The sequence below is a fragment of the Pogoniulus pusillus genome, chromosome 2 (assembly GCF_015220805.1).
Source record: "Pogoniulus pusillus isolate bPogPus1 chromosome 2, bPogPus1.pri, whole genome shotgun sequence".
Lineage (NCBI taxonomy): Eukaryota > Metazoa > Chordata > Aves > Piciformes > Lybiidae > Pogoniulus > Pogoniulus pusillus.
The window spans coordinates 42,868,017-42,892,221 of record NC_087265.1 but is presented as its reverse complement, the minus strand read 5'-3'; the positions used below and the strand labels follow the sequence as shown (position 1 = coordinate 42,892,221).

Genomic DNA, 24,205 nt, shown 5'->3' with positions numbered 1-24,205 from the left:
GGCAGCAATGCGAGAAAAGTAGCTGTCACTTCTTCAGCTCCCCAGAGCAATTGCAATTATTCTAATAATTACAATTTCTCTCACAACACCACCAGTCATTGTGCACACCCCATATGCCATGTTCAGCATTAGGGGTGCCCTTCTTTGACCTAGGAGGAGGAAAGGGATAGTGGAGAAAACTGAATCTATTGGAATGTATTCATTAGGTAGCCTGGCAGTTCAAAAGCTCGGAAACACAGGACTTTAGCTGACACAGGTGCTTGGTGTGCTCCATTGCCATAGATTTGTAAAGGGACAGAATCAATAACTATTTCTCAAATCACTGGTGGATCTCAAGAGTTAACTAAGTTGCAGGCTGAAATAAGCTTAAGTGGTAAAGAGTGGAAGAATCATACTATTGTAACTGGTCCTGATGCACCTTGCTGAGACAAGACAAGGATGTTTCAAAGATCCTAAAGGTCACAAATGGGCTTTTGGAACAGCATCTATAGAAACTGAGGATGGTAAATTGAAATTGTCTATTAGACCTGAACTTTCAGATGAATTGGCAGTTGTGGGACATCATGACATAGAGGATCTGAAACTGCCAATTGCTACTCAAACTGTGCACCACAGGCAGTACAGAACTAACCGTGACTCTTTGTTGCCCATTCATGAGCTGATTCGTCAACTGGAGAGTCAGGCTGTCATTGAGAAAGCTCACAAGCTCCTGATATAGAAGGAAGAAAACAAAAAGCCAACAGTACCCTCTATCACTCATTCTTTTGCTGAGAAACATAACTAGTCAAAATATACATGACACTCCTCACTTTTCAGCTGTGAGTTAGTTCTGCTCCTTCTCTGGCCATCTGGTCTCTGGTTGCCTCTGCCTTAACGCTTTTTATTGACCTAACCTCTTTTCCTCTAACCTTCTTGTCTTTTTGACATCTCACTTCAGATCTCTCCAGATCATGTGAGATAAATGGGGATTGATGTGGTTATTTCTGAAGAAAGGGAAAGAGGGGGGGAGGAGGTTTGGGTCAGGACCCTCCTGGATACTCTCATTTTCTGGGAGGGATATTGTGTTTCTGTATTACTTTCAACTTGTATGTAACTGTAAATATTGTGTATATATATGCTTGTAAATTGTGCTAAGCTGTAAATATAGCTTCATTCCTTAACTTCTATCCAGCTGAGTCTAGTCTGGGTGATTTCATTGTGTGTGAGGGCAGGTAACTCCCAAACCATCACATTGTTGCCAAAGTTTCCACCACTAAGCCATCTTGACCAACAAGTCCACACACATGCTAGTTTCAGCATAACGGTGTGCATCAGGAAACAGACCTTCAAATCTGCAGAAATCTCCATAGTCCTTGCAGCAGTTGTAAAAATGGATTGAGCATACAACTTTAAATAATAAAAGGTCTACTTTTTTCCTCAGTAAAAGAGAAATCGTTCTGCCTGATCCAATGCTGGAATGGAGAACATATTTTATGCCTCCCCACAAAACGTTCACGTTCGAGTTAGCCCACGATTTGAGGCTCAGTAAAACTGCCCGTGTGCAAAGGTTCAGCACTTAGTAGGCACTCCTGCATCTGAAACACAAGTAGAATCATAGTATCATAGAATCAACCAGGTTGGAAGAGACCTCCAAGATCAGCCAGTCCAACCTAGCACCTAGCCAGTCAACTAGACCATGGCACTAAGTGCCTCAGCCAGGCTTTTCTTGAACACCTCCAGGGACGGTGACTCCACCACCTCCCTGGGCAGCCCATTCCAATGGCAAATAACTCTCTCTGGGAAGAACTTCTTCCTAACATCCAGCCTATACTTTCCCTGGCACAACTTGAGACTGTGTCCCCTTGTTCTATTGCTGGTTGCCTAAGAGGCTACCTCCCACCTGGCTACAGCCTCTCTTCAGGTAGTTGTAGACAGCAATGAGGCCACCCCTGAGTAGCAGTGAGGAATCGACTCCCTACCCTGCCCGCCGCAGTCGCCTCCCGTCACCGGGCAGCAAGGTACGCGGCTGACGCAGGTAACGCGGCGCACAGGCACCGGCCAGGCCGCGCCAGGCGGGCTCCGTGGGGCGGGGGTTGCACAGGAGTGGCCGCACCGAGGCGCGGCTCAAAGGCGGCTCCGCAGGCACGTTCAGCGTCACGTCACCGGGCAGGCCGAGCCGGGCAGGCTCCGCGGGGCTGGGGGTGCACAGAGCGGCCGCACCGAGGCGCGGCTCAAAGGCGCCTCCGCGGGCACGTTCAGCGTCACGTCACCGGGCGGGCTCCGCGGGGCCGGGGGTGCACAGGAGCGGCCGCACCGAGGCGCGGCTCAGGCCCGGCCCCGCGACGCAGCGGGCACGCGCGGGGGCACGCGCGGGGTCACGCGCGGCGCGCAGGGCCGCTGTCGGCGCCTGCGTTGCGGCGGGCGGAAGCGGAAGCGCGTGGGTGTGCGCTCAGTTCCGGTGAGCGGGCGCGCGGGTTGATTCGTCCTGCCCGTGGGACTCGGCCGCCGCCGCCGCCGCGCTTCGGAAATGGCGGGTAAGTGCCCGGCCCTGCTCTGCCCGGGGCCGCCCTCGTCCGCCCCGAGAGATGACAGGGTCTGCCTTGTCACTCCCACCGCGGAGGGGAACCTCGGCTTGCTTGGAGGATTAGTACTGGGCGCTGTTGGTGCTTCTCCGTGAGGGGGGAGCGGGGCCCCGGGGGCGGCCGGCGCTTTTCCCCTCTGCTAGGCTCTCGCAGGCACCGGCGGGGTTCCGGTGCTGCCCGTGCGTTGAAGAGCCGTGGACGGTACGTAGGTCAGGGAAGTGGAGTGTGAACTCGGGGCGACCGTGGCGGGAGCAGCGGATGAGGATGCCGGTGAGGGTTAAGTGTGGTGAGCTCGGAGGATCGGGAATCAGGTGTCTGGGCGGAGAGAGCGGCTAACTTTCAAGACCCCTGTTGCTATGGGTATGCTGCTGCTGGGCAGGCAGGCTTCCTTGGGTTCACGGGCCCCACGCCTTGTAGGGCTAAGCCAGGGTATACCTACACGTCCACTGGTTCAGTATTTCAGTGAGGCTGGGGAGGGAATCAAATCCCTGAACTAATTTTTGCTTAATTTAATATCTGAAGATAAAGAACTTTCTGATGAGGCATCTGGAATGAAGAGAGGTCTGGATTATTAAAACGTTTGGGAAATACTATGACAGGAGAAACGTCTTCTGGATTGAACTTTGAAAAACAACTAGATGCAGTTTGCTTGTTATTTCCTTCCTTCCACATATCCAGTCTGTGGGAGAAGTGATGACTAGATATTACAGGGTATTATATATGCCACTGTAATTTATGAGCACTTGTTTATGAAATGACTTAATGCAAACACTTGAAGCGTTTTACTCAACATGTTCTTTAAAAGAAATATCTGTTTGGCTGAGTTCTTAGTTTTTATGTACAGCTTTTAAATATGTTTTATTGGTAATGGTTTGTGTTACTGTAATGCACTTCGTTCTCAGAATCTGGAAAGAAGAGATGCTTCAAGTCTGTTGTCTAGTTCTTGTTTCTAGATCCAGAATGGTGATTAGGATGAATTTCTATGTTGCCTTTACATGTTGTAGCCTACTGTAGCATGTTTAACCTACTTTTTCAGTAGGATTTCTGTTGTGATTTTTTTTTTGTGCTTTTTCTAAACTGGAATAATGGTGACAGATTGTACACATCTTAACTCTTCTTTTTAAAACATCGTTTTCTTCAGGACTTACTGCTATGGAGAAGAAGTTGGCTGAATACAAATGTAATACAAATGAAGCAATTAATCTGAAACTAGGTAATGTCAGTTTTTAAATATCATGTGTTTGATGTTGGAATATTTCAGTGCCTTCTTAGGAAACATCCCTATATATAAATCCACCCAGGTTTTAGTATGTATTTAATAAAACATGCACAAGAATAGGAATACATAGTCTAATCTTGCTGAGGCTACTACAGTTCAAGTATAGCTGAAAAAAATCAGTCTTGCCTGTGTAATGTCATCAGCAATGTATTAGCATATTTGAGTGCCTTGGAATTGCATCTTGCCTTACTTTCTTGAAGTATTCAGGAAACCCTTTTAGTTTATCTTTTCTTTTTTAATCCTTATGCTATGGTCCTAAGTAGAAACCAAAATACCATTATAACTATAGTCTCTTCATTTCTTAAGACACTATAATTGTGAAGAATTTCTCTTCCCGTTAAGCTTTATTTCAAATAAGGGTTTTATGACCAGCCTTCTACTTTCCTGAAACTATAGGAAAGAATGAGAGATAATGACACCTGAGTGAATTTTGTCAAGAAGAGCTACTATATCAAGTATCAGAGAGTTTGCTAGACTAGAGGATTTTTAACTAAGGTACCTGTTGCCCATCAAAGCTAATATTTTTAGCTTCCATTCATTCAGTGTAGATGTTCCACGTACAAATCATGTTAAAAGATGAGAAGCTACAAATTTGTAGCATTTTGAAAAAGGTATGTATTTCCCACCTCCATCTAAAAAGCAGTCTTACACTTTCTTCTCCAGGGTCATTAGTTCTTCTATGGTATCAGCTCAGAATTACTCTTTGGTTTTTACTTTGTTGTTTTGTTTTTTTTTTTTCCTCTTGTGGCTGGGTGGGTTTTCACACTGCTGCTGTCTCAAATCTCTGGCTTCTTAGACAGCTAGACTTTTATGTTGTTGCTGGGACATTCCTCATTGACATTTTCATATTTGAGTAATTCCTTTCTAATATTATCAGAAGGGAATTTCTCTTCATCTCCCAAGTTTTACTGGACTAAAGCAGCAACAAAGTTGTATTTCAGTATTCTTTAACTAAAATAGCCTCTATAGTGCTGCATGATCATGCTAATTGCGTATTAACTGTTGCTAGCTGTTGTCTTGATCTATCTGTGCTTTAATGTAGCTCAACTATCACTTTCATGCCTAGGTTAAGAGTTAGATCCATTCCAGTTGTAGGTAATATTTTAAAACTGCCAATACACAAGATGTTTGGGAATCAGGTTTCTCAGTCTTCAACATTTTTTGCTTAGAAAATCCTGCTTCCATCTCCAAATTTCATCCACTAATAAATTATGTATTTTGTGATGGAATAACTTCTGTAGCAATTGCTGGAAAGCAACTGCTGTAAAACGCGTGCCATTACAGGGAATATTTTAGCTTACCAGAAAAGACCCTGTTTAATACTAGGCTTTCAGGATCAGTAAAGAGTCAGGGAATCACCAATTATTTTAGTAATACTGGTACAAGTACCAGTCCAGTGTTGTTGCAGTTGTTTTTGTATGTATTTATGCTGATTCTCCAAAACTTTTACATGAACATAAATGCACATAAACACTTGTTTCCATTCATCATTCCATGAAAACCCCCTACAGTGAAGTCTCCTCACCTGTAAGAGAAGAATGGTGGAATGAGAAGGCAACATTGATTGGCTTACTGTGGGAATATCCTGCTGGGCTGTATCTTCAAGACAAAGACAGTAACACTCAGGAGACATATACGTGCATCCGTTTTGTATATGTGCGTGTGTGAATCTCTCACCTTTATTGCTTAATGATTTGATCCCCTTAGACTAAATAACATGCATCTAAATTGCACAGGACGTCTGTATTTCATTTGTATGCCAGCCTAACATAGAAAGGTTCATAATGGAAGTTGTCTGACTCTAGTGGAAGAATGTATGAACATCTAGCAGGGCATCTGCAGATAAACAAGCTGAAACTGATGACTTGGTTGTGGTGTTGTTGCTTTTTTTTCCCTTCTCAGTTCGCTTTCCTGAGGATTTGGAGGATGATAACACAACATTTAATCCAGAATATAGCCATCAAGTGTTTGGAGATGAGTAAGTTAAAGTATCTGGAGTTAATAGTTCTGGAAGGGGAGAGTTACTTCCAAACTATTGGAAAGCAGGAAATTTTGCTGTGCCAAGCTATTTTAAATGACACAGAAATACTTGTTTTATGACTGTATACTTAAACAATGGCCTTGCTGCCTAGCTTGTAGAGTTTGAACCTGTAGTCTTTTTCTATGCTACTTTTAAATGTATATTAGAGAAGGAAATTCCTGATTTTACAGTCAAAATTATTTGAGTATTGTTTGTGTCATTCTTAGAAGATAAGAAAGAACTGCCAGTTCTTGATTACTGTTCACAGTAATGTGTAAAGAAAATCTAACAAGAATATAGAAATTTATTTTTACTATTATGTGGAATTTTTAGTGGAAAAACTCAAACATTAACTTAAACTCACCTTGTTGGCTTTTCTAGATCTTTGAATGTTAATGGTATTGATTTCAGTTGTTTATATTCTCTAATGCACACTTGAAACCAGCTACATGTGCAGAGGATACCAAAACAATAGAAAAGTATTGCTTCATTTTTCTGAAGTTTGCTTACTTTCATTAATGGTGTAGGAAATTTAGCTACCATAAAAGAAACATATCAATAAAATAACAACAAAAAAGAGGAACCTACTTCCTCATACTCACTACTACTGTCTGCAGCTCAGTTTTTCACCCGAGATGAAATTCTCTATACTTCACAACAATATAGTGTTTATCTTTAGGCAACTTTTATTTCCAAAACATAAATAAAGCTTTTGTATTCCATAACTGGTTTATTTGTGAGTTTTTATGGTTATTTACTTGGTTCTGATTAGTTTGGATAACAATATAGAAACTGTCCACCTAAGACACACTTGTTGTTATGACTGGTTATCAATCTGTGTTTTATACAGTGCCAATTACAGTACTATATTCCAAAATATTCTACACTGCAAAGTAATTTTTAATAAACTTACTGATCAATTTTATCTTGGAGAGGAGAAGACTAAGGGGTGACCTGATTAATGTTTATGAATATGTAAGGGGTGTGTGCCAGGAGGATGGAGCCAGCCTCTCCTCAGTGATGCCCAGTGACAGGACAAGAGGCAATGGGTGGAAGCTGAGACATAGAAGTTCCATGTGAACCTGAGGAAGAATTTTTTCACTGTGAGAGTAACAGAGCACTGGGGCAGGCTGCTCAGTGGTGTTGTGGAGTCTCCCTCTCTGGAGATATTCAAGAACCGTCTGGATGCATTCCAGTGTGATCTGCTCTGGCAGGGAGCTGGACCAGATGATCTTTCGAGGTCCTTTCTAGCCCCTGACATTCTATGATTCTATGAATTAATATAAGCATTAATTATCTAAATACACTGAAAAATATGAATGCACTATTGGCTATTTCAGATGCGCTTTCTTGAGCTGTCACAGTTCACTGCCTTACTGAGTTTAGGAAAATACTCTATTTCTGCACTGGAGGAGCAAAGTAATTGGTGGAAATAGTGTAAGGCATTATCTCTGCCTGGACAGTACACACCCTGTTTGATTCCCTTTTCTTATTAGGAAGCTGCTTATACCTCACTGGGAAAGATGTTGAAAACTTCAAAGTGTATTAAATGACAGCTCTAAAATGTGAATGTTTTGCTGTGTATAGAATTCCTGACTGTTCTTTTCTCCTTCCTCAGTGAAGTTGCTTTTGGCTACAAGGGACTGAAGATCCTCTTGTATTATATTGCTGGTAACCTGTCAACGCTCTTCCGCATCGAATATACATCTAAAGTTAATGAAAAGTTTGACTGTGTGGAGGTAAAGACAGAGCCATACCTGCACTTAAACTAGTTTTGAAAAAGGTTTTTTCAATATATGGACAAGAATTCTAGGTTTAGTTGTTGCCCACCCAAACATGTTGTACATCTTAAAGCAAACAAACAAGGCTTCATTTGTTACTGAGCTGAAAAAAGCTTTGAACTTCATCTACAAGTTTTTCCATTGTTCCTCCTTTGACTGCAGTACCATCAAAATTGTGTCAGTGGTACAGTCAGACATGAAGTGCTAATACCCAAAGCCAGTTTCACAAAAATGCCCTAATTTAGCAAGTCTGCATTTTCATGTTAAGTGTCTGTAGGAGGAAGATGTTGACATTGATTTTTTTTGTATTGAAGAGAATTTGTTAAGAAGGAAAAGGAGAATTGTGTGAACACTTCATGAGGTAGGATACTAGACTGTATCTCTTTAAATGGTATGGACATCATGTGTGCTTTACATCTTACTTATACAGGATGTTTTGTCACAGGTTTGCCTACAGGTTTTTCAAGCTTCTAGAATATTTGTGGAAGAGCTTTTTGCATTGTGTTTTTGACTGGTGGTCAATTAGTGGTATTTATTGTTTGGGTTTGGTGGTTTTATTTGCCCATCTGTCTATATGCTCTCAGAATATTTTGGAGAACTTTACAAAAGCTAAACTCATCAGTCTTCCAGCCAACTGACGAGAGATACATAGACCTTAGGAATAAAATGCCTTCCAAAAGCTTTTAATTTAAATATTTAAGTACCTGTACAGTTCTGTAGAAAAACATTTTTCCAAGTGGTTGCTGATGCATTAAAAAATTATCATCTGAGTTTTACATGGTTATAAGAAAGCAAAATTTGAGTTGATCTTCCCAAAAGAGCTGTTCATGTGTTTTTTAATGAATACTGTATAGTGTGGTTATATATTTTCACAGACTTCAAATTACTATTCCTGAAAAATTACTATTCTTAGAAAAAAACTAAATATCTTTGACTTCAAGTTCCTAACTCATTTGAGTCTATTTAAATGTTCTCACAGAAAGGCCTGTTGAAGTCATTGGGATGACTTCAAGTGAACTTGAAAGATTTGCCCTTCCTTGTTCTGAAGTTTTATTAGAGTATATTTAGTTCAACAGGCTGAGTGTCTGGACACATCTGAAATACTTTTGAAGCTAGAGGCAACACACTTCAGTTGAAAGCTCACACTTTCCAATCTTTAGAAGGTTTTTAGAAATAAGGAAAGAGGAAAGCCTATTGACAGAGTAGTAATCATATTAAAATCAAGTAGTCCAACCTTTTGAAATTACATTGGTGAAGTCATGTCACAGCAGGAATCGGCACCATAGCACCTTTTTAATCGCAGTTTATTTTCTGTACAAATGGCAAAGTCACTTTATTTTTCTGGAGCTATAAGCAAGGTAAACAAGTTCTGTCTTGCCCCAACCACACTTTTTTAATTGCTCAGAGTCTTTTGTTCTTTTGAGCCCTGTTTCTTACCCTGATTTATTCCTCAAAATGCTTAAGGGATTGAGATGGAGACGAAAAAGGGGATCTTTTTGAGCAAGGCTGCTTCTTTACTTTCCAGACTCTTTACAGGCTTTGACTGAATTGGAAGGATGTGGCAACTTACCCTGTGCTTTCTCTGGTGTTATTAACACTACATCCAAATGCACTGCTCATGTGGCTATACCTAAACTCGTGCAGGAAAAAAAATACAGTTGTCATCTGTCTTATTCTGCATTTGTATTTGCCATTAGTTTAACCACCTTAGGATATGATTGCATTTCAAAACAAGCTGTCATTACAGCAGGGTGTTATTTTAAATGCATATTAATGTTTACTCTCCTAAGTTAACTGTTGGGTTGCTGATCTCAGCTTCCCATAATCATACTAACATGTGGACTATCTGCTGTAACATGACAGTTAATATTTGCTGTGAACAGATAATGTTTAGGAAGGTACAGCAGTTTCTGCCTTTAACATTACTGCTTACAAGTGCAAGTTAGTTATTCACAGCTTAAAGGTTTGTATGTAAATACCCACACAAGCCCATTTGACAGCAGATGGGTTTATTCTCTAATACTAAGTTTGGTTCCATTGTTGCTAAAATAGGTGCTGCAAGTCTCCATTACAAAGTGACACAACACAATACCACTTCTTTATCTCCAAGAAACTTTCAGACATGAAGTAAAAGATTCCTGAGATTTCTAGAGCCAGAACTCGAGTCATATTTATGCATCTTAATATCTCCCTAAAGATAGATCTAAACCATGTTGGTGGGGAATGATCAGCAAAGTATGATAATGTTTCGAGCAGAAGTCAGCACTTCATTTAATGAAAATAGGCAGAATTTATCCCCTGGGTGGAGTTGCTTCTTTCAAATATCTGAAGAGACTACTTTCTTCTAGTGTAAATATTAATAGCATTGACCTCTGAATTGCTTGCTGCTTTGAGATTTGCAGCTGCTCAAGAGCGTTCCTTTTCATCTACATTTTATGATGGGGTAGGGGAAAGTATTTCAGTATCTTCTGAAGCAGCTTTAAGTAAATGTATTTTTTTGTGCTCTGCAGCTGGTCTAATACATCTGCTTTACACAAGTTAACATAAATATTTAATTTTAGTTTTGGGCATCCTTTAATATTAATCTTTAATACTACTGATCAGTCCATTGCTCCCCACTGGAATGAATACATATACTTGTTAGTGAAATTGAGCTTTCAAATGTTTCTGTAATCTTTTAAAGTTGCTGTGATATGTTATCTGCATGGTATTTAAATGTCATAACTGTGTTGATACAAGAATGATATATGTATTATTCGGAGTCAAATGTAATGTACAAAGACTGCCCACTGAAGTAGTGCTACTACACATTAACTTCAGTTAAAAGCCTATGCTAAAATCCTCACATGTTTCTGTTTGTGAAGGTAATACATCACAGGCAGAATTTCCAGAAACTGTAAGTTCAACAGTTCTTGACTGATGTCATTTAGAATTTTTTGGGCTTCCTTTTTAAGTGGCTTTGTCAGAGTTTAACACTGCTGCAGTAGCCAGCTGGATTGGGTTTTTGAACAGAAACTGGTGTGTTGTCATGTTCATCCACATCAGTCTGTAAGGTGTCAGCTCCTTGCTCTGATAAAAGAAACAAGCCTCCCTGAATATTAACAAATACACAAGGGAAAGGCAGTAAACAAATTTTGATAACTCCTTGGATTATGAATACCCAGAGAAATGCCTACCAAGTAGTGAATGTTTCCATCAAAAAGTGTTTTGTTTCATGAATACCTGTATTTGTATAGTGTTGATATGTCAAGATTCCATGAGTTATGGAAAAGTGGATCACTTAAACTTATGCTTCCACTCAGAGGAAATCCCAGGTCTGTTAAAAAAGTGACCTTGTTAACCTTTAAAGTAACTGAGGAATATAGTGTTTTGGTGTTTTGGTTTTGGGGTTTTTTTTCCTATATCAGGCCCCATTTCATGGGGGGAGAAATTATAAGAGGTATAGTAGGTAAAAATGCAGTTGTCATATAGAACTGCAAAGATTATCTACTGCTTTATCTGTGAAGACTTTGTTCTGATTTAATCATTTTATGGAAAATATTTTTATGTGGTGGCAGCCTGTGATAGATGCACTATCTTAGATACAATGGACACGTGGAAGTTTCCTTGCTACTAAGGAAGAAACTTACAGATGTAGGGGGAGCAAAATTGCTGAAATGTTACTTACAGAATACCTCATACAGCGTGTTTACCCTTTTCAGATATCTCCACATTGAATTATGGAGCTGATGGTTGGAAGCATTGTGTTAATTCTAGATTATTCTTTATGCCTTTTTCTGATACATAAAATGAAAGTCACTCCATGTTCATAGGTGCAGTTTCGTACAGCTTTGTCAGCAGCGCGGATTTAGGATCTACGTAAACAATGCACTTGCACAGTTGAGAAAGATAAAGGCATTTCCAAAATGTGTTCTTTATAAATACTCTATGTAATTCATTGATTCTGGCAAAACTGGCTGGTTTTGTGTAAGGTAGTTAAATCAGTAAGTGTAAGGAAAATAATTAACTATTTACTGCTTTAAGGAGAATAGGAAAGGTTCCAGTAAATGCATGTCCTTTGTTTTGAGAATGAAAAGGGTCTGAAGATAGTACACATTTTAACTGGATTCCTACACCAAGTATTATAGAGCTATATTTTAACTGCCTAATAGCTCTCTCTACAAATATAAATGTTGGTAGTACCAAACCATTAAGAATAAAACTTGTTTGTGCTAAACTACATCCATCTTTCTCTACACTAAAAAATGTAACTGAATGATAAAGTGCTATTCATTTGCAGGTGCATTGCTTCTACTTAAGGAACTATAGTTGAAAGGACAGGAATTAGTAGCATGTTGTATTAGCCTTTTGTAGTGTATTTTGTTCTAAGCATCTTAATTTCCCTGTTTTGAATGCTAAGTAGCAAGGGTCTTGGTTTTGAACTAATACCCATCATGCATGTAAACGGTGTGAAAGAGCTGCTTAGTAAGTTAACACAAAGTGTTCTTGTGTCAGTCCTTGTGGAAATAGATACAATACAAACATTACAGCTGAACTCATGGCAAACTCCATTAAGTAAAAACCTGGATTCATTGTTCAGAGGAAAGTTTGAATTGAATGTAAGCTCATTTTGTTGAATGTAATGTCAGGCTTTTAGGGGTTGTATTGAAGAGTAGGGTTTTGTTAAGTTGAGACCAATTCATTAAGTTTTATTGCCTGGTGAGAAGCAGTAATACGTTATTGTGAAACTTCATCAAATATTCATGGTTAAAAAGAAGTAGTAAATGTATTCAATCAAGTGGTCTTTTTTGGGTTCTGAAAAGGATTATGAAGTCTGCTCAGCTGATAGTCTCTCACTTTGGTTGTATCAAAAGAGTAATTTTAATTTTGATGTCTATATTTCATCTTCCCCTGTAGTTAAACTACAGGTCTGATTTGCTGATGGTATTCTTGTTATTTTTATGATTTGTTGTCAATCTTAGTTTTCAAAATGTTTTTCAATTAGAGGTCAGAATGTTGTCTTCTGAGTATGTAATGTGTTTTGCAGTTGATCTCATAGGCAGGCATTTCAAGTTAGGAGACATAAGAATGCAAGAGTGTGCTAGCTGTCAGTTTTCTGTAGCTTCTGGGAACTACCATTTTTGGTCTTTTTCCTTTTCTTCCACTTAGTTCTGCATCACTTAATATTCTGTGATCTTCTTGCAGGCTGATTGTTTGACAGCCTGAGTTCCACAAGGCTGTGTACCATAGTCTTGGAGAACTGCAGTCTGGAAAGTCTTAGCTTTGGTTTTACTTGAGCAGGCACATAAGTGCTCATGAATTTATGCTGCAACTTCAAGCTTCTTGATGGCCACAGTGGCTGGATTGAGGCTTTTCTGGATCTCATCAATGCAATTCCTTTAGGTACTGAATAACAGGAATAGTTACTTTCATACTTTTTATTACTGTTAGGCCATAGCATCTCTCTTATTCATTTCTTATAGCACAATAGTGATGTCAGTACTGTATTTTTCTATTCTTTCACTGATCCTGCCCCTTCTTGTAATCCCCAGGCAGATGATGTTGAAAGTAAAATTAGAGAAATCATTCCTCCTGGTTTTTGCACAAACACAGATGACTTTGTGTCTCTGTTGGAGAAGGAAGTCAACTTCAAGCCCTTTGGGATGCTGCTACACACATACTCTGTCCATAATGAGGACGCTGGTGAAGATATAATGTATCAGATCTACAAGGTATGAAAAATCATTTAAACTGCTGCTTTTGAGCAACTAAATTTCATTTTGCAGTGATGCACTTTCAGTAATGTTTCAACTGTAATATATGTAAGTTCCATCATTTTACCTGTTTATTAATTATAAACATTGTTTTTTACATTGGAGAATTTAATTGGGGTTTGCATACGTTTTTTCTTCTTACATCTGTGATAAGCTTCACCTGACTTCTCCTGGCTTTTTCCCTAGGCTGACATGACATGTCCAGGCTTTCGAGAATATCATGAAAGGCTTCAGACGTTCTTGATGTGGTTTATTGAAACTGCTAGCTTTATTGATGTAGATGATGAAAGATGGAACTACTTTCTAGTGTAAGTACAGTTCTAAAGCAACAGTGGACCTTATTACCTCCACAAAGCCTGCATTTTAATTGTGGCTGGCCAATTATTGGAGCAGTATAATGATATTTTTCCCAGGAAAGAAAAACCATTGTTTATGAGGCTTGAGTTTTCTTCCATTATGCTTTGGGAAAGCTTGAGAATAGAGCTGAATTAAATGCTGTTGTCCGTTAGAGTTCTGAATGTAGGCTTAAACAGTAAAATGAGCTTTGCCTGTGTTTTCTTTTACTTGCCACCTATTCATCTTTATAATAGGCAAGTGCACTGAAGTGCTGTAAAGAGGCCTGATTTATCCAAGTTGCTGCACACCAATTAAGTGAATTGTACATTCAGAACATAGCAGGTGTACCCATTGGGCCCTCACAGAGTAGCTTGCTGACACTGAAAATTCAGATGGAGAATGGAAAAGAAAATGGACACTGCATGGGAGCGCGACTGTAATTGACCTGCTTGGCTTTCTGTTTTATCTGCAGATTTGAGAAGTATAATAAGGATGGAGCTACGCTCTTTGCAACCGTAGGCTACATGACAGTCTATAATTACTATGTGTACCCAGACAAAACCCGGCCACGTGTAAGGTAATTGGCGGCGTAACTCGTGCCTTGCCTTTTATTTCAGAAGAGGGAACTGCTGAAGTTCCCAATACTTGTTTATAATGGTGTTGATTTGTTTAAAAAAATCCCCATTATTAGCTGGCTATGCACTGATTTATTTCATTGTTCCCTTCTTGAAGCGGAGGGAATCTCAAACAAGTTTGGAAGATTTAGCAATTTCAAGACTTAAAAATTGTGGGTTTTAGCGTGATTGCTACATGTACTTAGAGTTAAAATGAAATACCATTTTGGTTTTAATACCATTATGTTTGCAAATGCATGCGTTTGAGCTGAAAATACATTCCTTTGTCTGTAGCCAGATGTTGATCTTACCACCATTCCAAGGAGAAGGCCATGGTGCGCAGCTGCTTGAAACAGTTCATAGATACTATATGTCTTCTCCTACAGTACTCGATATAACAGGTTTGTATTAACTTCTTTACTTTGTTCCCCTATTTTAACAAGCAACTGGTTGTTCACCTGCAAACTTTCATGTTCATTTGTAATAATTAAATGGCCTTTTGAAAATTTAGCTTCAGATCGGGATTAATAGTATCCTGGTTTACAGAAGAACCGTATATAATGTAGCTCCTTAAATCCTTTACTTAACAGAAGAGCACACCAGGAAAATTCAATCCCTAGCATGAATGGATTACCAGCCAATTAGCCATTTTATTGTGAGATACACAGCCAAGTTTGCCAAGAGATCAAGCTTTGTCAGATTCCCTGTTGAACTCATTCCTATTAGCCAAAACTCAAAAACTAAGGGGGAGGAGGAGGGTGGAAAGACCAAACTAAAACATCATATTAATATTCATGTGCAAGCCAAAATTGTAGACAGTAAACATCTGTAGAGAATTTGTGCTGCAGGAGCATGTGTCGTTGGCTGAAGACATTGACAATATTAGGAGTGTGCACACAAATACCTAAAAATAAAAAGTGAAAAAGGCAGAAGGGGGAAAAAAAAGGTGTAAAAACCTATTTTTAAAGCAGCTGCAAACATGGTATCTGTCCCATGGCTTGCATCTAGAGTAGGAAGAAATGCAGTTCTAACATGTGACTTGACCATTCAGTTCTGGTGCTGTCTCAGACCTCATCTTGGTTAAAAGCAACTCCCTCATACTAATTAAAATACAATAGAACACTTACTTTCATATGGTACTGCTGCAGGATAATCTCAACAAAATAATACACCTCATAATTTTAATCCAATTCATAGGAACCTACGCAAGTATATCTTCATTTATACAACAGCAGATCGTATGCATCATGCATTTACTCTTAATAGCACAAAGCTTTACATAGCTTTTATAGCTAAGGATAAATAAAGTACTAACATGATACTTCATAAATAATATGAAGTATTCATGACTTAGTGCTTTAATGGAGAGTTGTAGCAAATAGTAAATGTGCACAAAAATAGGTTTTCGTTTCTTTTTGGAGTAAAGTAGGAGGAAGCTTGCAGTGTTCTCTGTTGTGCTCAAGCTGTGGAATTTAGGACTTGAATGGTATTGTTTTTTTCTTCTTTTTGAGGGGAAAATCAGGCTGGACAATCTCAGTATGACCAAGATACTTAGATAATGCTTGCTGTACAGAAACTGCCTCATCTCTTAACTGGCTTGAGTGAAAAGAACTGGAGTCAGTTAACTTCAAAACAGCTCTCCAGTATCTTCTTTGGAATAAATGCTCTAAGACTTGCCATACGAGATAAGGCCACTCGTGCACAAAGCATTTTAACTGATACAATCATAGTAACTGCTCCCCACCCCCCAAAAAAACTTATTTTTAGTTGACAGTTATTCAGCACTGCACACACAGAGCAAAAACTTGTACCCCTGTCTTTCTCCTTGGTAACGTAACTAGCTTTTGCTCATCCTTAAACTGCAAATATATCAGTGGTCTTCAAAACTAAAGAAAAACATAGCTGGAATATAAACTGTTTAGCAATTAATTCCACAATGCTAATCCTTGGGAAAATGAGCAGTGTCAGGGAGCATGACCCTGCATCTTATTTGTAGTAAGTTTGTCTAAACAAGTAAGGAAGTAGTAAATTATATTCACAGCTTTAAGTATTTTCCTTCTGCATAGTTCATATAAGCAGGAAGAAAGCTGCATATAGACCTGTTGATGTTCACCAAAGCTAATTCTCAACTTTTTTTTTCTCTAAAGCAGTGGTTAGAGAGTAGTTATGCTACCATTTTAGTCTAAACAAAAGTAACATGAAATTGTGATCAGCTTTGGTTTAGGTCCTTCCCGCCTTCTAATTTTGCAAGAGCTTGTCCTTTACCATTCTTGTCCCTTTCCCTATCTTCCTTGGTAACAAAGTGCATGGTCTCAGCTAGTGTAGCTGTGTACAGTACAATAGTTTCACCACTCTTTTCCACATAATTAGCTTGTTCTAGTAGTTCTAATGCTTTGTCAGAATAGATGGAACATAGAACAAAAAGCGTTCATATACAGTAATTTTACCAAGGAGTTCAATTGGATTAGAAGTGTGTATTGTCAGTCTCTTAGAAATGCACATACAATAGACAAAATATTTGATGTTTTTCTTTCTGCAAGTTCTCTGGTATCTACTTTCAAACATCTAAAACTTTGGCAGCAGTACTTAAAATGAAGCACAGCTTTTTTATATGCTCTATCTACTTTTGGTTTTCGTAGTTCTTTGTAGTTACACACTAGCAATGAGGAAGGAAATAATGGTGATATTAACTGCATGGTTTTTTTTTCCTCATTCTAGCTGAAGATCCATCTGAAAACTATGTGAAGCTAAGGGACTTTGTTCTTGTAAAGCTCTGTCAAGATTTGCTTTGCTTTTCCCCAGGAAAGTTAATGCAAGGTTTCAGTCAAGAAATGGTGACGGAAGCTCAACAGAAACTGAAAATAAATAAGGTATTAAATTGAAGCAGTTGTAGTTGACTATATTCTTACCAAGCTAGTAGACTAACAATTTCAACATGAAGGTGGAGACTTGGAATTTACACACTCTTGGCTTATTTCAAGAGATTTTTAGGATGTATCTGGAAGAGAGATACTTAGCTCGTGGTTTTAGATAGATGCTTTTGTTTTTAACCTACTAATTCTACAGATAGAAATTGGCAGGGTTTCCATTTCTTTTCAAGCATATACAAATAATAAGTGTTATCTTGGAAATGCAGAACACTGAAGTAGCAGACAGCTGCTACTAAGACAGCTCTGAACACTTTGAGAATGGAACAGTTAAAGTGAACAATTAAATAAGCCGAAAAAGTCCTCGGTAAGAGAGCATGGGAGTGTAAAGGCAGAGTTGCCTAATTTAAATGTATTTGAATGCTATTTAATGAAAGCTTTGAGACTTGAGAGATGGGAGGCGTGAAGCCATATTCAAATGTGTCATGAAATGGTATAGCTAGTGTAAGGGAACTACTTCCTAAGCTTCCTGTGCCTGTTATCTTAAAACTTGAAGGGATAAATAAGAGCTCATGCTTTTTAACAGTACCTAAATATGTCCTAGTGCAATAATCAGTCTTATTTTTGTTCTGTTGCTCAGCAAAAGAATACTTGGTCTTAAATTCAGTTTTCATACAGATGCAACAGTTAGTAGCAACATGATTTATTTTCCTTCTCCCAGGTGTGATACTGGCTGATCCTGATTCCAAAAGTACTTTAGTTTTCCCATTTAGCAATTTTTATCCTTCTGTAGTAAGCAGGAAACTTTAAATATTGATGTTTCATTCTCATATCTAGAACTTGGGGGTGGGAGGATTGTGGAAGGCTGTAAGTGTAAGTATGATAAAATTGGCAAAGAGGATACTTTTTAGTAAAATACTGCTTCATGTCACTCTGGTTCAAATATTTCCATTCTTTGAAGTATTCTTGCATTCTGGCTTCTGGACTGTCTGCTGCTCACTTACCAGCAGGTCCCTGAAGCACATATGCAGCTGGCACAACACCATGAGACATCATAACATTGGCTGCATAGAATAAAATGGTTTTGAAAGACAAATGTTTATTCATTTAACCTACTTGATAGGATAGATCTGGCAAAGGCTTTTGCCCATCCCTCTGACACTTTCAGTAAGCTGAGGAACTACTCGGGTATTTCAGTATTTCTCCACTTTGAGATGTGTTGAGTGACCTCTTTACTCAGACATGTTTTTTGTCCTGTCTCTTCATTAGCAACACACAAGACGAGTTTATGAAATTCTCCGCCTGCGTGCAACAGATATGGGTGATGCAGAACAATCCAGAAGCTATCGGTTGGACGTTAAAAGACGACTGATTGGCCCCTATAAGGTGTATATGACTTAAGTATCATTTAATACTTATTTCAAGGCTAATTATACTTGATTTTACTTTAATTTCCATAAATGTAGTTGATGCCAATTATGTTGCCAGTCAACTACTATTAGTTATGCTGTGTTCGACTGACATCTATACAGATGCAGAGAATACTCATACATAGCAATGCTGAAGATGATCTGTTTGGCTCCTGACTGTTTCCTGCCCAGTTCCAGCAGGAAATTATGAGTAAGCTTAAGGTTATCTAGGTACAAGTGGCATTATATCAATGTAGGCTTAAAGAGAAAAAGACTATTTCTTTTAAAAGTTAAAAATATCTTAGACAAACCAAAAATTTGGAGAGGTAAATGCTGTAATAAGTTTGCAGCAGTAGACTAAGTATGGCTTTGACTCCTGTTAGCTAGGTTTTAACAAAACAGTAACCAAACCATGTCAACATAGAACTCCATGCAGATGGAATGTAAAATAATTTCAGCAGTGCAGTTCAAGTGAGTACTAAACTTAGAACAAAGTGATTTTCTTAGTTGCTGTGCTTCTCGAGATCTTCAGTATAGTTGGTCCATGTTGCATAAACTGACTCTTTTGAGAGAGAGGTTTAATAAAACACATCCTACTTGCTGGTGCCATCAACCTTTGTATTAAGAGTCAAAAGACCACAAATAAATGTAAGTTTATTGCTGTAACTAGGATGTTAGCTACTCTCTTCAATTCTGTATTTACTGAGCAAACCAAAACCCTGTTTGAAAAGTTTCACAAAGTATAAGAAATACCTTGGTTAGCTTGCAAGCCTTTCTAAAGCAGCACTTACCCACTTCTACCAAAGCAGTAGAACTTTAATGGTATGCATGGTAGACTTAGGGAATGAGAACCCAGCACTGTTTTAAACACTTGCTTGATCTGGGGTTGACAACATGTCATGCTGAGTGGCAGGACCTGAATCAGAATGCTATTTCATGAACGTCTTCTCTCCTTAGCTGAATTTCACTCCGTGTCCACTACAAATAAGGCCATGATGTTTTACCTAGTAGGACTGTTACATGGTTTCAATTCATTAATTTAGCACTGAAGTCTTGTGGCAGAAACCCAAAATTTCATAAGCAACTTCAATTCTAGTACATCCAGGCTGGATGAGGCTCTGGTCAGCCTGAAGGAGTTTGGGCTGTTCAGTCTGGAGAAGAAGAGGCTCTGAGGTGACCTTATTGTGGCCTTCCGGTATCTGAAGGGGGCCTGCAAAAGGCTGGAGAGGGACTTCTTAGGCTATTAGAGAGTGACAGGACTGGAAGGAATGAAGCAAAGCTGGAGGTGGGTAGGTTCAGACTGGACGCGAGGAGGAATATCTTCAGCATGAGAGTGGTGATACCCTGGAGTGGGTTGCCCAGGGAGGTGATTGAGGCCCCATCCCTGGAGGTATTTAAGGCCAGGCTGGATGAGGCTCTGGCCAGCCTGGTCTAGGGTAGGGTGTCCCTGCCCATGGCAGGGGGGTTGGAACTAGATGATCCTTGTGGTCCCTTCCAACCCTGACTGATTCTATGATTCTACTACCAGCAGTTGTTTCCACTGCAGTCTTTGCATGAAAGAAATACATTAATAATGAATAGATTATTTTATTTGTAGTGTGCCATATGGCATTTTTAATTTTTCAGTTATTCCAGTGAGGATTCAAACAAATCCTTAAAGCAGCCAACACTCTTTCCCTGATTTCTAAGTTTCATGTTCTGAAGTGCAGCTAACTTGTTTGTGATGGTTCTGCTAAGTAAACAGCTTACTTGTGCACAAGTGTTAAACTATTTCCAGTAAATCTTAGTGCAGCTTTCAAGAACTTTTCAAAACTGCAATTTAACTTTGAACATCTCTTTCCAGTAATTTGGAGGGGGAAGGAGAAGCAGATTCTAATAAAGAATTGGGAATATTGATGGCATCTTCATATATAAAAAAGCATTTGAACAGTGTATACAAATGTAGAATAGTTCTGAACTGTCACTGCCTTACTTTAGTAGAAGTGGTGTTTCATCTTACAGCTATTTCCTGGCTAACAGCAGAAATAAAGCTATGTGCAGAAGCCTCGGATGAGAACACCTGTAATCTAGCTCTCTTGAAATTATCAAGGAGGCTGTTGCTAAAAATACTGAGATTTTAATGTATTTGACACTACTGGACTGGAATGGCTGATGCAGTCAACTATGCTGTTCTTTAAGTACTAAAAGACATGGTATCTTAGTGAACAAGGCACCACTTAAGGTAGTTCAGTGAACAGCTTGTGAAAGTCTGTTTTCACTGTGGCTTCTTGCTTTCTGAAGAACTTTGCTTTTTGTGGGTTTTATTGGACAGTGCTGGTAAACATGTCGCTTCCATCATGTCTTTGTTCTTCATGTCATCCCTTTTGGAATTGAACAGCACTGCTCTACTGCTTAATCATAATACTTTGAGTTTGCTACTTGAACAGAATATAGTCTCCCTTCCAGCCCAATAGCTTGCTTACAAAGAATCCTTCTGAAACTGCCCAGGTAAAATGTCATTTATTGCAGGTTTTGAGAGTCTTGTGTACTTGGATATGCCAGTAATATATCTGGAGGGAGATGGAGATTGAAACATGTGGAGGGAGTTTGCTTTTTACCTGACATTTTTTTCAGAGCTAATATTTATAATCTTTGAAGATATTTTTGTTAATACTGGCAGATGGCTCAGAAAGTACTCATCTGTATTTTCACCTGGGTAATTCATCACATGTTTTGACTACCTTACTTATTTTGACTAGATAGAGCTAAAACTAATCTAAAATTTAAACAGCTGTGCTACTTTTGACGTTCCTTCTATAAGGAAGTGTTCCTTGATGATTTGCCAGAAACATACCTTGGAGACCTCATCAGGACTCTAATACAGACAATGTTCAGTTCAAAAAAGGAGGCTCTATCTGTGAGGCTCTGTAGGAGATTATAGAAGTTTCCCTTATCTTACTCATTTACAGTTTACTGTCATCTCAACTCCTTTCTTTCAGCATCAGTCATAGAAAGAACAAATTTTCCTTCAAAAACAATTGTAAACATTATATAAAGGATTTGATTTTCTGAGACTGGTGGTGGAAGTAGAATAGTTTGGGAAAATTGTTTTTTTTTTAAAGACTACAATTCCATAGGCATTGCAAAGATTTATTGATAAGAAGCCAGGCACACAATGCTTGCTGCTTTGTTGCTGTTGTTAATGAAATGTTGAATGATACTCTGCTCTTACAAAGGGGGGCAAGACTAAAGAATTGAAAGTAACTATGTAAGTAAGCACTTCAGAAATAGGTATCAGTTGTATAAAGGTATGTCTGGGGAAAAAGAAATAAAGTATTTTGGTGGTTTAAAGAAACAGATAAAAGTACTGCAAGTGTGACATAGCAAGGGGAACTCCTCCTCCTCTTGCTGTACAAATCTTTGTGCTTGTAAATAATCTTATTGGATTTCAGTGCTGGTACTACTAATCCTTGGGAACTTCTGAATATAACAATTCATGAAATGTTTTCTATGTACAAGGGGCTTAAAATAAATTTTTGATAGTTGGTTATGGGGAAGTTTATGACACTGGTGTCTCACTTGCTTTTCAGCCAAATAATGTCAGCATAGCACTAAATGTCCTGGTCAATTTTCTACAGTTGGTTTTTCATGCTATACATTTTCAGTTGTAGAATTACCATTAGACTTAACATGTTTTGGTTAAACAAAAACTTGAGACTGCATTTTTCACTTTACTGATCCATTGATAAAATAGAAAGTAAGAGGCTTTCCTTAGCAGAAAAGTGGTCCTGATCAAACACTGTTGATGTTTTTGCTAGGGTTAGGGACGTCTTAATGTAGATATTGAAGTTGAATGAATTTAATGAAGTAACATAGTCTTGAAGATTATGTTTAAACTGCTGTTTGTTTGATTGCTTAGAAAAAGCAGAGAGAACTTGCCAAGATGAGAAGGTGTCTAAGACCAGAGGAGCTGACAAATCAGTTGAACCAAATAGACCTAAACATGCAACATGAGCAGTTAGAAGAGAGCTTCCAGCAACTTGTTTCAGAATACCGAAGAGTCCTAGAAAGACTTGCACAAGCATGAGGATCCTGCCTATACAGGAAACTTGCAGGTTTCTATACAGTATTGTAAAGCACATCCTTAACTGCAAAAAAAGAAATCTTATGTGACTTTTTAATCACATTAAAGTTGACCTGTGTTTCTGTGCATTTTGAATATTTTTCTATTTTCATGTTGTAGAATTTTTCAGTGTTGTACTTTAGGTTTGGGGGCACTTACTGCTGAAATAAACCATGGAGATTCTCACCTATAGTATCACTTCAGTTGTTTGAATTTTCTTTCACACTTGTTTTGCCTCAAGATATGATAGCCAAATGGTAAGGTAACACATAACATCTGGGCAGTGTAAATATTGTATCTCTCCAATTTCTCAACTTGGTCCTCCACAGGCTGTTCTGCTTGGACTGTACTGTGTAGGGCCTGTGCACTTTTCAGTTTAATGTCAAATGAGCAGGTTACAAGACTGGTTCTGTGGTTTGGCTGGCATACTTCCTGAGTATAGGTTCTCTACCCTTTCTTAAGCTTATGGGAGCAAGATTCGCATTTATCAACCCCATTCTGCATAAGCCTCCAAAGGGCCTTGACTATATTCTTTTTCAAACTCTCAAGTCTTCAGATGCATGGTATCAGAAAATGCCTCACAGCTGGGGAAACAGCCAAGAAATCGTAATGCCTCCAAAACCACTTCTACTAGCTTAAACATACAAATCTGCAGGAAGCAAGCGCCTTTATATAGTTCCTCAACTCTATTCTGTTATTCATTACTTCTCAGATTTTAGCTTAGTTCTTAAATAGCCTGGCTGTCCTCCCTCTTCTTGTAGTTTAGACTCTACAAGCCTAGCCAATCAGTTCTACAATTAAGAGGACTGAATCTGAATATGGATCACTGAAATTCATTTAACCATTTTTCATGGTCTTAATGGGAGTCAGGTCTAGCTTTCAGAACTGGAGTTTGTAGACTGATGGTTCTCTTTTACCATCTCGTGTGAGTGGGGTTTTTGCTTGGTTGGATTTGGTTTCATATTGAATATGTTCAGGTGTTGGTGATAAGCCAGAAGAGGAAAAGCTGAAGTATAGCTTAAATTTCACTTCTGCATAGAAGTCTGGCAGTAGAGTGCTATTAGACTTGGGGAAATCTACTCTAATACAGTGTGAGCTCTTGCATTACTAAGGCTGAAGCCACTCCCAAAGAAGCTTATGCCTTTTAAGAAACTCTTGACAGACAAGAAAAACTGCTGTCCAGTAGGCTGTTCCCATTTGGAGAGGTCAGACATTGTTTTCTCTCTTCCTATTTTTCTTGGAGTGGGAGGGAGCAAAAAAGGCCACAGAATCCTGCACTTTCTTTTCATCCTTCTAGTACGTGATGTGGGAAGGGAAAGGAGGTTTGTCTGTTATCACTCCTAGGTTATATGGATGTCCCAAAACGACTGACAAATGTCATGAAACATAGGCTTGATGCAGGAGGTAGCTGCCATATTCAGTTGATATTGCAAGATGGATATAGAAGAAATTGCTGATCCAAAAGGATGAAATTGCTTTCCCT

General features: G+C 38.9%; 2 protein-coding genes across 4 annotated transcripts in view; one reads left to right on the top strand and one right to left on the bottom strand.

The window, feature by feature from the left end:
* The window catches only part of SLC25A12 (solute carrier family 25 member 12), a 58,660-nt gene extending 56,450 nt beyond the window's left edge, over nucleotides 1–2,210 (bottom strand). The window contains exon 1 of one of the 2 annotated variants that reach the window (XM_064162852.1): nucleotides 1,959–2,210. The gene's annotated coding sequence lies outside the window, so the exon portion shown is untranslated. The remainder of the gene's footprint in view (nucleotides 1–1,958) is intronic. The other variant, XM_064162861.1, reaches the window with a different exon arrangement.
* Nucleotides 2,211–2,410: 200 nt separating this feature from the next.
* HAT1 (histone acetyltransferase 1) lies at nucleotides 2,411–22,920 on the top strand. Of its 2 annotated transcripts, none has more exons than XM_064162918.1 (11): nucleotides 2,411–2,513; nucleotides 3,703–3,774; nucleotides 5,743–5,818; nucleotides 7,479–7,599; nucleotides 13,173–13,352; nucleotides 13,581–13,702; nucleotides 14,203–14,307; nucleotides 14,639–14,745; nucleotides 17,063–17,214; nucleotides 18,481–18,597; nucleotides 22,519–22,920. In XM_064162918.1, the coding sequence occupies exons 1-11, from the start codon at nucleotides 2,507–2,509 to the stop codon at nucleotides 22,684–22,686; spliced, it is 1,227 nt and encodes a 408-aa protein (XP_064018988.1). In that variant the 5' UTR covers nucleotides 2,411–2,506; the 3' UTR covers nucleotides 22,687–22,920. The 2 variants fall into 2 exon arrangements, with proteins under 2 accessions (XP_064018988.1, XP_064018992.1); XM_064162922.1 differs by lacking the exon at nucleotides 2,411–2,513 and adding an exon at nucleotides 2,608–2,762.
* Nucleotides 22,921–24,205: the final 1,285 nt, after the last annotated feature.